This window comes from Perca flavescens, chromosome 6 (assembly GCF_004354835.1).
Source record: "Perca flavescens isolate YP-PL-M2 chromosome 6, PFLA_1.0, whole genome shotgun sequence".
In the NCBI taxonomy this organism is placed as follows: Eukaryota; Metazoa; Chordata; class Actinopteri; order Perciformes; family Percidae; genus Perca; species Perca flavescens.
In genome coordinates, this window is record NC_041336.1 from 16,734,781 (window position 1) to 16,750,984 (window position 16,204).

A 16,204-nucleotide genomic window follows, 5' to 3' on the forward strand; every position below is an offset into this window, starting at 1 on the left:
GCTGACATTGAGTGAGACGACTCACTGAGATGAAAGAGACAGCTCTGAGACAGAACCTTCTGCAAGATTGCTGCTCCAAGAAAAGGAAAACAAAGACAACAGGACCACAAATGTCATAATCGCTTGTTTATTCTTAGTATTCTTAGACATGAAATAAAGAAAAAAATATTTCTATACAAAACATCTGTGTGAAGTATTGTGCAAAAAGGGAGTACAGAGAGAACATGTGGGACGTCACACCACACCCAGGCCAGAACTGCAGAAGTAAACAGAGAAGATCAGGGCAGAGACAACTCACATAGTGCAAGTAGTGCCAGTGGTATTAAAAGTAGTGGTTTCTATTAGTGGGTTATCAGAGGTGGGTATGATACCAGAGTCCCTCTGGCACCAGTTTGATGTTATAACACCAATCCCACTCGACTGAGCCTTCTCTGAGATGCTGGTAACGTGTAAACCACAGGCTTGTCCTGCCCTACACATATCTGCCTCTCTCACATCCCTACTCACTCTGGCTGGAGTGGCTTGGTATTACAATCACTGACAATATACAGTTTGGGCTCAGCACTTATTATGCTACTCAGAATCATGTGGAAAACCTGAAGGTCAGACTTTCATCATCACTTTCATAATTCATTCATCATTTTGATACAATATGTCACAGATCTCCTACACATTAGCATATGATAGGCCAGTCAGTGGCACCACATTGTTCAGTCAGGTGAGCAAACAGCTGTCGTGAATACCCTACCTATTAAGAAAAAGGTGCCATTAGGGAGTGTCAGCAAATGACAGAATACAAGCCAGCTATCCAGTATACGTTTTAGGCACTAAACAAAGACAAGAGTCACTCAAATATCTTAAAGTTACAATATCTTTTACAATATCTTGTGGCTTTAAACACATTCACACTCATGAATTAAACACAGCACTTGTTTTCTTCACGTTGCAAGACGATTTAAGCAGGCACATGAATACCTTACTCACAACAGACGGAGAAGCACACATAAAGTACAGTTGTGTCATCCTGTACAAACTGCCTATGCATTCAGCACGCACAAACATTCGGTCATAAATCATTCACACTCGCACATATGTGCGTCACAGGCGTATACACTTAAACCCCAAACACACAATGATGACAACATTAAAACATCACTCCTTTAGGACGATAAAAGCCTGTTTTTCATTTTGTGGGCATGCTGCAGTCAATGCTTTAAGTGATGTAGGTTAAACATTTTAATACAACATGTAAATACTGTGAGAGATGCTGCGAGTATTGTCAGGTTGGAATGGCAATAACAGCAATTAATTGATCTAAAAAGATCTAATATAGTCTTGATGGATTTGTACAATATTTGGTTCTTAAATTACTTCAAGACGTTAGTGAATATTAGTATATATAGTATATAGTACTGTATGTGTATATATTTTATATTCTGGATTTAAGGTCTGTGATAAATTTAAATTAGTTTTCTTCTTTATTATTAAGTATAATACAACAACCATTCTATACACTAGAAACATTCAGCCTTAAGAGGGTTAAACTGGCGTACACATGCAATATTTACAAGGCTGGAATATTTGTCTGGTTTGTGTGTCTGTATGTGTATATGTGTATGTGTGTATATGAAAACAATTGTTAACATTGCCAAAATGGGTTTGTGGTTCCTTCACAGATCCAGGCTAGAAATGAGGCATATCAGGTGTTTTACATTGTGTAATACATCTGATCATCTGACACTGTCTGTCCATTCAACATCGAGGCCCCTAATTTTGTTTTGTTTTATATTATATTTATTGATCTTAGTATCAAATCTGACATCTAAACCTATCTTCATATCATATGGCTTTTTAAAATGCTGATGTGTCGCCTGATATCAATTGTACTTGTAAGAAAATCTATTAGTCAGGAAAGCTACCAAGAAAGGCCAGTTGGTCGTAGATGGATCAACCTCTTATAATGTTCCAACCATTCACTGATCATTTGATTGCATTTTCATAGCTGTCATTTTGTGCTTCTCTCAAAACTGCTTTTTGTAAATTTAAATGCACCGAAACTGGACTGTCATTGGTTTCCCAGTGGTCAGTTAAAACATGAGGTAGGGACATGCATCTTGTAACACTAAAATGTATCTGCACACCTCCTTTGTACCATACAAGAGTTTCTAACTAACATTCATTTGTGTTGACTGAACAGCCACATAGATGACCGTGGCATTGATAAAGGCCTAATTGGAGTATTTTGGAGCCATTAAAGATGCTAGGCATTAATTTTTAAGCTTTTGCCAAATTTCGGAGGGCTGAAGACACAGGAACTACTCTGTCACTATCAACAACAACAAAATATTTTAGAGGAAATATCAAGTTTGAATAAAAAATAAATAACTGAGTCATTTATTCTAATCTCTGCCAAAGGTTGTGTACTGTAGTAAAATGCTGCCCAGCAAAGAAAAGGAGAGAAATATTGAAAGAAAGAAGGGGGAGACAAAAGAAAAGCCTGAAAGTAGACAAGGAAGGACAGAAGGATAATGAAAGAAACAAGCAAGCATGTTCTAACTATTTGAACTTACCAGACACTTTCATTCAGTATTTCACCTCTGGAAAGCCCAATGTACAGCGGGACATGGTGGTCCCATTAAGTGCCTAGAGTTGCTACTATTAAACTGTATGAATAATGGGATTTTTATAGAGCCACAGGGAAATTCAGATCAAAAGCAGTAAAGTGGTTGATCCGGACTTAAGGGATCAGTCTGCAAAACACATTTTAATCATCTGAGATATCCACTGGGAGTCTGAATCTAAATTTTAGAGACTATAAATAGTAAGGTTAGTATTATTAGTATGTTCTTGTGGTTGAAGTTAGGCAAAACTAATCTTTTATATATATATATGTGATCATGTATTGCAGATGTTTCTGAAGCCAGAGGACTAGCACAAGCGTATAACATCCATATTTCAGCTACAGTATGTACAGTGTGTGATCAAAAGGGCTTTCATTTCTGTCTTGAGGATGTCCAATCAAAAGAATGTCATCACACATTTTTGTAGGTTTGAGATGACGTTGGTTGTATATTGCATGCATTTTGTCTGTTTTATCCACATGCTGATAGAGGAACAAGCATTTTAAAAGGGAGACGATGGCTAGTTAAGGCCAAATAAGGAATTCTAGAATATTCTTGTTTTATTGAAATGTTGTAAACCTTTTTGCCTACCTCAGTGAAATGTTGTAAACCTTTCTGGCTACCTCATTATGTTACAAAAGACCTTATGTGGATTTGCGTAAACTCTGCAAAGGAATTCATTTGCAGTCTGACAGTTTTACTGTGAAGTTACCAAAAAAATGCTTAATTAATCAAGAAGCCAACTTGTTAGGTGAAGATTATCTTAATCAGAAAGTCTCAAAGGTTATGCGTTAGTGTGTGAGTGAGATACTGTTATCAAAGTAATACTATGCTCAGGCATTAGACATGTTATTATTGAAAGTCCTCGCCCCAGTTTGAGTGGTTCTTCATTATTTGTTAAGGGGTAATCGATTGTCTACAGTGGTGGTAGATGCAGAAGATCTGTGGATCTTCCCTTGGATTTTTGCAGGGGCAGTTCTCAGGTGGTGGTTGTTGAATCCTCAGCCAGGGTCCCGTCTTTGCTGGCCTCCATTGCGGCACCACTTGATTTCAGCTCCACTTCAGGGGTTTTGGGGGGAGCTGCTTTTGGAGCTCCGATAATATCAGGGTGATCTGGGCTTGGTTTGGAATCCGGGCCTTGCTCAGGTGTACCGTTAGTAATAGGTTCTGGTGTGGTTGGTTTCGGGGGGTCAGGTGTGGGAGTCAGGGCACTTTTGCTTTCAGGTGTTGGAGTGGTGGCTTTAGAAGCAGGTGATTTAGGCTCTGGGCTTGGGCTTGGTGCAGGTTTTGGATCTGGACTCAGACCAGCCTTGGGCTCAGGGCTCAAGGCTGGCCTGAGTTTAACATCTTCTGGTTCGGGGGTGTCCAATTTTGCTTCCACTGGCTGATCACGGGTTTCCTTGGTCTCCGGTGCTGGGGAAACTTTAGTTTCAGCTACTGGAATGGAATTTATTTCCATAGCTGGTGGAGCGCTTGGCTTGGACTCAGCAGCAGCAGTAGACGGTGGACTTGGTTTGGTTTCAGAGGCAACAGAGATGCTTACAGCCACAGAGTCAAGGTTTTGATCAGGGGCATCAGTGTCAGTGTCAAGTGGGAGGGCGGTGTTAAAGCCAACGCCGGAGTCACTGGTGTCCAGGTTACCAACCCCAACCTCTTTAGAGGAAACCTCCAGACCCTGAGTTAAAACAGACAACAAGGTAAGGTAAGTTTATTTGTATAGTGCCTTTCAACAAAAGAACAATTCAAAGTGCTTTACAGAAGACATGAAAATATGTTAAGACAAGATAAATCAAACACACAAGGCAATATAAAGGGAAGATATAAATAGCATTTTAAAAGAGTAAAATAATTTGGAAGGTAAGCTAAAATTTAATAAAACAGGAGAATAAACGTCAGAGCTCAGGTACAGTGCAGTGCAGTGCAAGATACGAATTAATAGTTCCAAATTAAAATTTAATAAGAGGGAGTGGCAAACAGAAAGCTTTCATTTAAAAGAACTGAGATTTTGAGCACCTCTCAGGTCTTCTGGTTGTTTGTTCCAGATATGTGGTGCATAAAACTGAATGCTGCGTCTCCACTATAGTTTTGACTCTGGGTACAGGAAGCAGACCAGTCCCAGGAGACCTGAGAAGTCTGGTTGGTTCATAACATAGCAGCAGATCAAAAAGGTACTTTGGCACCTAAAACATTCAGTGCTTTATAAACCAACAGTACTATTATCACATCAACTCTTTGTCATACAGGAAGCCACTGCAAAGATCTGAGACCTGTACTGATGCGATCCACTTTGTTGATCTTAGTGAGGACTCAGCAGCAGCGTTCTGAATAAGCTGCAGCTGTCTGAACGCAGAAAACAGTATAACAATGGAGACATTATTAAAACCTCTTAAAGACTCAGTTTTAAGACATATATATGATGTATCCTTACTTTAATGTCCACTTCAGTGCTCTGAGATTTCTCTGTATTGTCGGCCTGGGAATGCTTGGACTCCTCACTGAGTTTGGTGATGTTCTTGACCACCTGTGAAGATGCACATAGTACAGACAAACAATAGTCATTCACTATATCAGGATACACATCATCATCACATTGCGAGTTGTATATTTGTCCTTCTAACCTGTCTGAAGGCCTCTCCCTCATCGTCAGATTTCTGGCCAATCTTCTCCAGGGCAGCAGCCCTCTTGGCCCTCTTCTTCACTTTGATCAGGCAGGACAGCAGACAAACCAGCAGAAGGAAAACCAGCAGGCCCAACAGGGCAATGATGGCCACATACAGTGACTCCAGCTTGTAGGCTTCATGGAGACATTGTGGGAAAGAGGAGAGACAAAAGTGGGAGAGTAAATAATTGAACTGACCTTTCATTGACCTGTCGAAATTCCAGTGCATGAATACAGTAGACAAAAGAAAATGAATTATTCTTTCTTTTTTTTTTTTGCCACAATAAAATTATTTTGGTTTTGATACCATCCTTTAACAGCTACAACAACCATATTAACATCATCATCTAACAGCATTTAAGCCCGTTTTTCAACCATTCCTTTTCAGCCCCATCCCCATTCTTACGTTGAATTATCAGATGGATTCTGGACACAGTGAACCCCAGGATGTCAATAATTTTGAACTGGCCTACATCTGAACTCTTGACCTGATCCAGAAAAACCCATGAACCCTCCATAGAAAGACGGTCCTCAAAACCAAGCTCCGTTCGGGCCTAGAAAAGACAGACATTCATACACTTAACTTAAAAAAAACAAAACGAACAGCAAGGATACATATAACAGAAATATTATAGAGGAAATAACACAACACCTACTATAGCCGTTTACAAAAGACTTACAATGTGAAGTTAACTTAACAACCCACACTGAAAAAAGGATGGGCCATTCTGGATTATATGTCTATTAGCAGAATTTGTCTAAGATTGAACAGGCCTGGCTTTCAGCATTAACACTTAAGAAAGCTGCTAAATTATTTCATGATTTCAGTCTTGGTGGTCGGTGTTACAGACAAGGTGGCCCACAGCTATAAAACACTGCAAGAAACCCTGTTATAAGTTTTGTAGCTGAATATTATTAACTGGCCGTATTATATGTGCATTTACAAAAGCATCCAATTGTACATTTTATTATACAACATAAATAACAGTAATATCCACCTTTGTTGTCATTTAGTGATTTAAAAGTTAAAGCCCTTTTAATAACATTTTCACATACATTTTTTTCTATCTCTGGGGCAAAATACAGAAAACAAATAATCACAACAGCGGTGGGAATAAAAAGAAATAAACTTCAGTTACACTCGTAAATTCTCCCTTGTCCAGCAGCAGACGGGGTATGGGGTCATTGTCCGGGATGTAGTAGAGGTGGACCAAGGAGCTGTTGAGTATCAGGTTGATCTTCAGTCTCTTACCGTACGGCAAGGTCACAAAGTTTTGGTGCTCTGCGACACAGAGAGACAGAGGAGAAAGGAGGAGTTATAATAAATACATCACAGCTCTGTTCACAGGCCCATTGATCATCTAAAATGCATTACCCTGCTAGAGCCCATTAACGTTTGGGTCTTTAAAAAGCCATTATGGCAGATAACAACAGCGTAATAACTAGAAAGGAAACAACATCCTGATGGAAGATGCCAGCCTCTTAAAACAGGTCAAGCATGGGAGAAGAAAATATATAAGATCTGTCTACATTTGTGCTCTTACCTTTGACGTTGAGACACACTTTCCTTTGGATTTCACCTTCAGCATTCCTGACAGTGTAGCTACCTTCATCTGCACCAGTGACAGCACTGAGGGTGACTTGGCGCTCGTTGGCGCTGATTCGACCCTGGTAGCCATCCCTGGACATCCCTGTACTGGTCAGCAGCACCAGAGCAGGTCTGCAGAAGGAGAAAGTCACAGAGAACAAACTTACCTTAACCTTTCTAGGAAAGTCTGAGACACCTTGTCGCAGTGCATGCACATCGTGGTAGGAAAAAGTAATTACAGATTTTGTTGGGTTCAAATATCAGTGTAATTTTGCTGACTTTACCTAGATGTCTGGTTGGCCTCCACAGCACTGGGCCTGTACTCCAGGGTGATGGGAGGAGTCACCCCTAACAGCGGAATATGGTAGTTGTCTCCATATTTAATGATCTGCTCGTTGGAGCAATCTAGAAGGTAAAAGAAGGGTGGTAAACAATTTGTTCTTGAGTAAAAGCATGCAACAAGGTTATTTACAGAGGACAGGAAACTGCCTGACTTTTATTAGAAAAGAGTGAAAGCAGAGAGAAAGTGTATTTTCTTCAAGTGAAGGAAAGAAATGATAGAAATAGAGCTGAAGTGAGAGAAAGGACAGATAGGGGTGAAGGAGCAAGCAAGAGGACGATGACGAGGGAATGGCTTGACAGATGTGGCAAAAAAGGTGGACAGATTGCAGAGAAAACAGCACTGATCCAAAAATATCAGGGCAGCTGAAATGAAAGGGTAGGGATACAAACCAAATAGAGGCAAAGGCAGCAAAGACAAGATAAAGACAGGAAACCAGCAGGGAGGGAAGGAGAGAGGAGTGGGTTGGTGGTTAAAGAGCTGCATAATTACTGCCTGGCAGCTCCAGCATGCTCTCACACTCTGAGAACACACACACCTCTTCGTCAACTCACAAGACATTATTCCCTCCATATGGCATAACTTCCACATATTGCTACACTACAGTCGCCTTTATCCACGCTGGGTTTGAGCCCACTCACTCTTCTCAAGTGTGTGTGTGTGTGTGTGTGTGTGTGTGTGTGTGTGTGTGTGTGTGTGTAATTTCATCAGATGCAGAGTCCAGAGTCAACACTGCTGCAACTTGTAACTCTCTGAGGACAAAAAGGAGAAATGACCCCTCTGAGTGTTATAAATATAATATTATTGAATTAATAAATGTATGCATTAATGTTTAAGTAGCATCTTAACAATTTGATATACTGTTTGGTAGTTTAATCCATAACAAGGTATCATATTTTTAGAAAGATATAGGATCGTCATATGTTTTGTAAGTAAAACTTACAAATTAACAATTAACTTTAGCTGTCAAATGTAGAGATGTCAAAAGAGCAATATTTTCCTCTAAGAATGTAGTGGAGTGGGAGTATGAAGTGGCATAAAATAATCAAGTAAATTACAAGTATCTTAAATTTGAGTACTTGAGTAAATGTACTTAGTTACATTCCACCACTGATTTGTTTTTTTCACTATTTTCTGACATTTTATAGACTCAACACTTACTTGAATCATGGAGAAAATAATGGAGAAAATAATGAAAATAATCGTTAGTTGCAGACCTAAGTCATCATTGACTGTCATGGTTAAAGAAGTTTTAGACTGTACTTTATAATGTTATTTATAAAGTGACCCACTCCCCTCCTCTTCAATTAGGAAAATGCTTGGACAAAGAGTTATTTTGCGGGTCTGTATTGTATTGAAAGTGCAATTTCTAGTTATATTAATCGTATAAAAACCCTAGCTTATTATGACCTCATCTATTTAGTATCACAGGTAAGGTCATCCAATAGGAACTTGTACTAATATGATTTACAATTTTATGAATTTGAGTCTTCCATCTGATTTTAAATTAAGATTTGAAAGTCCAGTTCTGCCTGTGAGAGTGTAACATGTCAGTTGAGGCTATTCTTCATTACCATTTCTAATGTACCATACACTAATGTCACCCAGTACCTCGGACTATAAGCGTAATGCGTCTGATGTCCTCTGGCTTCTCTGGATTCTTCATAGTGTACACGCCCTCGTCTCCCTCACCCACAGAGTCTATAATAAGGTGGCTGAGGTGGCGGTTGAGTTTGGCCCGACTGCTGACCACTTTACCGTCCCGCATCAGGAACAAGTCATTCGACCGCGGAGAAGACCTGTTCCGAAACGTGACCTCAGATGCGAGTGAGGGCAGCATGATGTGGAAATCCTCCCCGTGGAACAAGGTCATGGAGTCCTCCTCGACTGGATCATATGACGGACAAAGGACAGAGGAAGTGTTTACAAACACACAAGAGAGAGCAAGAAAGTTCATAATTTATAATTGATGAGTGATACACTCAGAATTATACGCAAAGGTACACTAACTCTTACCTTTCACAGGGGCAGAAAGAGCTGTAAGCAATGGTGAAAGAAAATATAAATCAGAAGTGATAACAGTAATATTATGACTCATCTATGACTTCATCATCAGTTAAACTGAAATATAGTGTCCGAGTCCTTTTCTTCTCTATTCCAATAAATTGGTGTTTATTGTTTCTTTCACATATTCTTCCGCATAACTTCACATATTGTCTATTAGACAAACTGAGGGTTTCAAGCACCATCAAACTGACCTTTAACTATAAAATTGAATACTGTTTCATGAGCAAATACCACAGTGTAGCGTAATCAGCTGATTGCCAAAACATTGACCACTGACATTGGTGGAAAAAGTAGTACTAAAGGAAACAGCATCACACATTTTTCTCAGCATACCTGTGGTGAGCAGAAAGATGAATGTGATCACACTGACTGTCGCCATCCTAGCTGATTCTTTTGTGCCTAGAAGGAAAGAACAAAGATGTATGTGTTAATAGAAAGTCAATAAAACAGGCAACATTATTGTATTGCCATCATATTTGTACATTTATATGACTCATTTGCTGTCCTCTCTTTCATATGTTTGTATGTTCTGAATCAGAAGGGGGTGTTATCAGAGGGCAGGCAGATCTTGCTCATCCCTGTTGCTTATTCACAATGAAACTAGTGTTCATATTACATTAAATTACATTACATGTCATTTAGCTGACACTTTTATCCAAAGCGACTTACAATTAAGTGCTTTCAACTGTGAAGGTTCAAACTCCAGCAAACAAGTAGTAAGTGCAAGTACATTAGCTTTAAATAGCTTCTTTTTATTTATTTTTTTATTTTATTTTATCCGAGGTGTAGTCGGAAGAGATGTGTTTTTAGCCTTCGGCAGAAGATGTGTAGGCTTTCGCTCATCCTGATGTTGATGGGGAGCTCGTTCCACCATTTGGGAGCCAGGACAGTGAACAGTCGGGATTTCGTTGAGTGATTAGTTCTCCCTTGCTGTGAGGGGGCAGCAAGCAGTTTGGCTGATGCAGAGCGAAGTGGGCGGGTTGGGGTGTATGGTTTGACCATGTCCTGGATGTAAGCTGGGGCTGATCCGTTCGTGGCCCTGTATGTAAGTGCTAGTGTCTTGAAGCGGATGCGGGCAGCAACTGGTAACCAGTGAAGAGAGCGGAGGAGCGGTGTAGTGTGGGAGAACTTGGGGACGTTGAAGACAAGTCGAGCTGCTGCGTTCTGAATGAGCTGCAGGGGTTGGATGGCACATGCAGGCAGGCCAATCAGGAGGGAGTTGCAGTAGTCTAGACGTGAGATGACTAGAGCCTGAACCACAACCTGAGCCGCCTTCTGTGTTAGAAGGGGACATATCCTTCTGATGTTATGCAGCATGTATCTACACAATCGGGTAGTTGCAGCGATGTTGCCAGTGAAGGAGAGTTGGTCGTCAAGTGTCACACGCAGGTTTCTAGCAGTCTGGGTGGGGACTACCACAGAGTTGTCTATTGTTATAGTCAGGTCTTGGGTAGGAGAGCCCTTCCCTGGAAGGAAAAGGAGCTCATGTCTTGTCGAGGTTGAGTTTCAGATGGTGTGTGGACATCCAAGAAGAGATGTCAGTCAGACAGGCCGAGATACGTGCTGCTACTTGAGTTTCAGACTCAAGAAAAATACATCATATGACTTCAAAGCTGCATGATAGCATGACTAAAATCATCAACTCAATATATATATATATTCGTGATTTAATTACTTAGTTAGTTTCAATATTGGCTGAAAATACAATACCAACCTTCTGGCTCAAATTCTATATTCAGATCACCCTCAAAATGTAATCAATTGTTCCTTGGATCAATCTGTGCACCAAATGGTATATAATGGCAATCTGTTCATCTGTTATGCAGATTTCCTGCTGACATTAAGCCCAAACACTCTCTTTCTCTTTCTCTCTCACACACACACACACACACACACACACACACACACACACACACACACACACACACACACACACACACACACACACACACACACACACACACACACACACACACACACACACACACACCTTCCTTACAGTATAAATCTCTTGCTACAAAGATTCAAGAATCTCTTTCACAGCAGAACTACATTGTAGCACGGAAAAGGGGGATCGGGCCAAAACATAATTTCCACAAGCAGGTTTCTGGGAAGAATCCGGATTAATTAATTGCAGCACTGAGGGGGATATTGATGATGTGAACGGCTCTCTTCTGTGCTGAGACATCAGAGGCAACACATCAAGGGGTTGAAGCAATAGAAACTTTCCTGTGGTTTTCATTTGAAAATCCCATGAGGAGAGCAGGAGGAAACACCTGCAGTGCTCACAGCTAGACAGTGTAGCAGCAAAGTAGCATGCAGTCAAAGTTATCTATATGCTGCAACAGTATCCACCTTATTATGTAGAAGTATGTACAACCTCATAAAATAATTAAATTCAATAAATAATGAATACACTTCATTATTCATACAAAACAGTTTAAACTTGCATCCTTTGAGGTCTTTCTTTCTCTCTTCTTCTCTGGTATATGTTCTTTAAAGTGGATTAAGAAATCCATTAGGCTATTGAATCTCACAAAAAAATCAAAAAAACCTCCCTGAAGACACTATCTGCAGATATTCTTGCAGTCCCTGTAAATTCAATTTATCTGACATTGCCTGGGGGTTATTATTGGACTTCAGACATAAAAAAACAGCCTGTGATGGAAGTTATGTTGAGAAAACCAATGACAGTGTCATTAGAACCTAATAGCATACCTGAACTCAATTTAAAACCAGGGCCACGAGTAGATTTATGGGTCAAAGTTAATGTTGTTTAAAGGCCATACCGACATTAAAGGCCATACCGCATTTATGTCTTAAAGAGCCCCATTCTCTTTTAAATGTATGTGGCCACCTGGCTTTGGATCACTATCACGGATTATCTATTGATTATGTGCCTGCCTAAACAGGGAATAATTCATGAATCTCCAGATTCTTCAAATCGTAGGGGTCTGAGTAACAACTTGGCTGAGTTTACAACAGGAAATGTCCAGAAGGAGAAGCGCTGCAGTGCAAACACATTTCCTACACAACGGTTTTGGAGAAGAATCATGATTAATTGCAACACTGAGGGGATTATGATGATGTGAAGTGCCTTCTGCTACACTGAGGCGTCTGAGGCAACACATTAAGAGATTTTGCTGTGGTTTTCGTTTCCAAAGCCTAGGAGGGGACTGGGAGGGAACACCTGCAGTGCTCACAGTCACACTTTGCAGCAGCTAATAAACATGCAGTAAAGATTAGGCCATAGTGTCTCAGTTTGTAACACAGGAGCCATCATAAGACATCCAATCCCTGCCATCTTCACACTGTGTATAAGCCTACGTGTGCCTGTCTTTGTATACGGGCAATCTGAACATATTTTTAAAGAGCAACAGTAGAGAGGCCATTTTCTCTCATTGTTTTAATGGAAATAATTAACATTCCAGTGTCTGGATCTGACAATTAAAGTTTCTGTTTCACAAAAGGCCTTAAACAGCCCTCTGCACTGTGTCTGCCACATCTGCACACCACACTCCGGGCACAAAGCCCAAAAGCACACACATTTTATTGTATCTGAAATAAAATATGGGACAAAGCTGCGTCACACAAAACAGTGTTTCTGGGGAAACAAACCTTCAGTGTCCTTGGCGACAGATTTCTGTATGGCTCAAATTACACTGTAACTTTAATACTGCAGTCCCCATCCTTCTTCTCTGTTGTTCTCTGCGGATTGAACACTCATGTGAGGCAACTGCATCATGCACGGATCATAATTTCCAGCTAAAAAACTGACTGTTGATCCCTGTAGCCATCAGCCCTTAATTAATACAGCAATCTGAGATGTGGGTTGGCGCTGGAGAAAGAGAAAAGTGAACCGTGTCCATCTGACTGTCACAGCAGTAGGCCTCGTGGAGTCACCGCAGCCAATCTGGTGTTTCTACACAGGAATCTGTGAGGCAAAAATCTTCTCCTTCATTTCTCTGTGATTTGGAGCATTTGAGGCCAAAGCTAACACTCACTAAGCACAAACATGAAAGCACACAAAAACACATGCAATAAGCTATATTATAAGCATATTCAGACACTGCCCTCTGGGCTGTAAACCATGGACACAGACAAGTATGCCATCTGCTACCCTTTCCTGACTCTCCCTGCCTTTACTTAGCTTCACTCAGTCAGTTGGACTCTCCACTCTTTCTTCCATTTTCTCACTTCTGTCACCAATCTCAAGTATATCACAGCCCTGTTTAAGCCTCCTTGTCGTCTTCTGCTGCCTCCCATAACTTTCTGTGCCTCTGTTTGACAGCTCTGTATCATCTTTAAGTTTCTTTCCACCACATTTTGTCTTCTCAGTGTGACTCCTCTCAACCCGAACCGTCCGGTGCCGATCTCGGGGCATCTCTCTCATTTTTCTTTGCTCTCTGGATCTCTCTCTCCTTTTTATCATGACTCTTTCATCCTCTCCTCCTCCTTATCTTATGTAATCCAAGCCAGTGCATCCCACTCTGAAATCAAAGCCTGCGCCTGTTTTCCTTCTAACTCCAAACTCCCTACTTACTGAAAGGACAGACAGGTCTTTATCCGCCGGGTTTAAAGAGGCGGAAATGCCTTCAATGACTGCAGATGTGGGGACCCTACAAAGCCACCTCTGTTTCTTTACCCTTCATCATTTCTCTTTCATTTTCACTTTAACCTTTTCCTTTGCACAAGTGATAAAGATAAATGGCTCTATGTGAGGTCCCTCGGATGACGAGGAGGCTCGAAGTGAGCTCAAACACACATTTACAGGTACACAGATGCACATACTGTACCCTCCTCTCCCAGTGCTAGACATTTATAAATCATGAGGCATCAAAAAAAAAGCATTGCTGCACCAAGAGACACACGTTAAAATGGCTGAAAGTTTACTTCAGGTGCACCACTTTCAGACAAATATGGGGTTTACCTTTGCTGAAATGGCTCTGATTATCCCAAATGTCCACACTGTTACACTCTGCATCACTACAACCCATATCCCGTTTCAGAACAGCACAGCACAAAGAGATGATGCAGGGAAAAGAGGCTCAAACAACCAGACAATCTTGTCTAGACAAAATCCAAACGTATAATTTCTAAAGTTTATCTTGGAGAGGAAGCCTGTAGCAGCTGACAACCTATTTTCCTCCAACGCTGGCTGCAATGAACTAAAGGATAAGACAGGTTTCCACCATATTGCTTGCACCTGTCAGATTCATTAAAATCACTGGACATGAGGGAGGAGCGGGGGAGAGGGGTGGTGGAGCTGTGTATTGACAAATAAACAAGGACAAGAGCACAGAAGATGTGGCATTTGTTCATGTTAAAATATGAGCCTGTAATACAGCCATTGCTTTCATGTGCTTAGGCCTTCAGGGTGGTCACAGTCTATGAGCAGAACACTGCAGCCGGAGGCAACACAGCAACCTCTCAGATAATGAATGTTATAAGCTTTTAAGTGTTAACAGTTCAGAACATATTGACCATTGGGCCATATAACCTCCTTATATAAAGAAAAGGCAGCCCTAATGATATAAGACTATAAAATATTATATATCATTTCCTTATGATAATAATAATGGTATTAGTAATAATAATAGTTATATATTTTTATACTTTAAATGAGGGTGGATTGATGACCGGCTTAGATTTAACCTGTTTTAATGTAAGATGTTTACATAGGTATAAGGCAATAAGACACATTTGACATAATCTGGCATCCTACAAAATAAAATCAGCATTATATTGAATCCCACCAGGAGGCTGAGAATTAAATTAAATGAACCTAAAATATCCAAAGAAGGCAAAGCCGGCTCCATCCCGGGACCGTTCGGTCACGGCATGAACATAGCATATATCCACACCTTTCTTCACAGTATAATGTGAAGATGGTGATAAACCTCACAGCTTTAAGTCTAATCAGTCACGTCCAGGCCGGGATAGCCGATAAACGCTTCAACCAGAAAAACTGCAGAATTTAACCCGTCGCACACCAGTCAGATCTAAGACACACATCGGTACATGCATGTAAGGAGAAGAAAATCAGCGCTCAGCAGCTCACATACCTTTACCTTTACTGGGCCAGTCAGAGCTGCGGTGCAGTCAGCGGAGCTGTTGGGATGCCTTCAGAGGTGAAAATCTGTGTGGATGTTGCCTGTTTTCTCCCTCGTCGTCTCCCTCTCTTCCAACCTCGCCCCCCTCAAAAGCAGCACTTCACGACTCGGGCTCAACATTTGGAAAGTGTTCAGAATATGTCGGGCTCTGCTCACTCTCGGAGCCACTCGACTGGTGTCGGGAAACACCGGCCAGCCTTCGCCCCCTGAGACACCTATGGTCATCCGACAGTGAGGGGGTTTAATGAGATGTTTGACAGGCATGCCACAGAGGATGCTGATTCAGCAGAAAACTATGCGCCCATAAACAAATTTAAGCCCAGACATTATGTCCAAAGGAGATGATGTGTTCCAGACTTGTATTTGACCTATATTAAAGCCGTGATGTATTGCTTCCTGGAGAAATCCCCACAGACCCCCATCGTGCAAAAAATCCCAACTTCCCATCAGAAATATGAAAACATGTTTACAGCTTGGTACAAAAAACGGTTTTGGTCTCTAAAGCTAAATTCATCCTTCATGACAACTGTATGTGAGAGAACTGATTGAACAAACAAAATAATTTTTAATTATATATATATATATATCCATAATTTGTCTCCAAATTTTCCACAAAACAAAAGCATCTTATTTGTCGATTGAATCAATCACAATTTGATATTTAGCCAATAAGATACTAGAATAATCAAATCTGCAAATTTCAACCACAAATGTAACATCTGTTCAACATCTAATCTTAAAATACAAACAATCCAGATGCTCATCTCTTTAGTACAATCCAAACTGTCACCAAAAGCTCTAGCCTCAGTGATGCTC

At 40.7% G+C, this 16,204-nt stretch overlaps 1 protein-coding gene across 2 annotated transcripts; it reads right to left on the reverse strand.

The window, feature by feature from the left end:
- Positions 1-111: 111 nt before the first annotated feature.
- si:dkeyp-77h1.4 (uncharacterized) lies at positions 112-15,590 on the reverse strand. Of its 2 annotated transcripts, none has more exons than XM_028580952.1 (11): positions 15,347-15,590; positions 9,609-9,674; positions 9,225-9,245; positions 8,820-9,095; positions 7,153-7,273; positions 6,825-7,000; positions 6,420-6,562; positions 5,687-5,834; positions 5,240-5,415; positions 5,050-5,142; positions 112-4,296 (listed from the first exon to the last, which is right to left on the reverse strand). In XM_028580952.1, exons 2-11 carry the CDS (start codon positions 9,652-9,654, stop codon positions 3,601-3,603), a joined length of 1,896 nt encoding a protein of 631 aa, XP_028436753.1. In that variant the 5' UTR covers positions 9,655-9,674; positions 15,347-15,590; the 3' UTR covers positions 112-3,600. The 2 variants fall into 2 exon arrangements, with proteins under 2 accessions (XP_028436753.1, XP_028436752.1); XM_028580951.1 differs by having other exon boundaries at positions 15,341-15,590.
- Positions 15,591-16,204: the final 614 nt, after the last annotated feature.

Excerpts from the sequence above, each read along its gene's own strand:
- si:dkeyp-77h1.4 (XM_028580952.1), bottom strand. The coding sequence starts at position 9,654 with ATGGCGACAGTCAGTGTGATCACATTCATCTTTCTGCTCACCACAG. Across the intron at positions 7,274-8,819 it reads CATTACGCTTATAGTCCGAG|ATTGCTCCAACGAGCAGATC; the intron begins GTACTGGGTGAC and ends TTTACCTTCTAG. Across the intron at positions 5,835-6,419 it reads ACAAGGGAGAATTTACGAGT|GCCCGAACGGAGCTTGGTTT; the intron begins GTAACTGAAGTT and ends TGTCTTTTCTAG.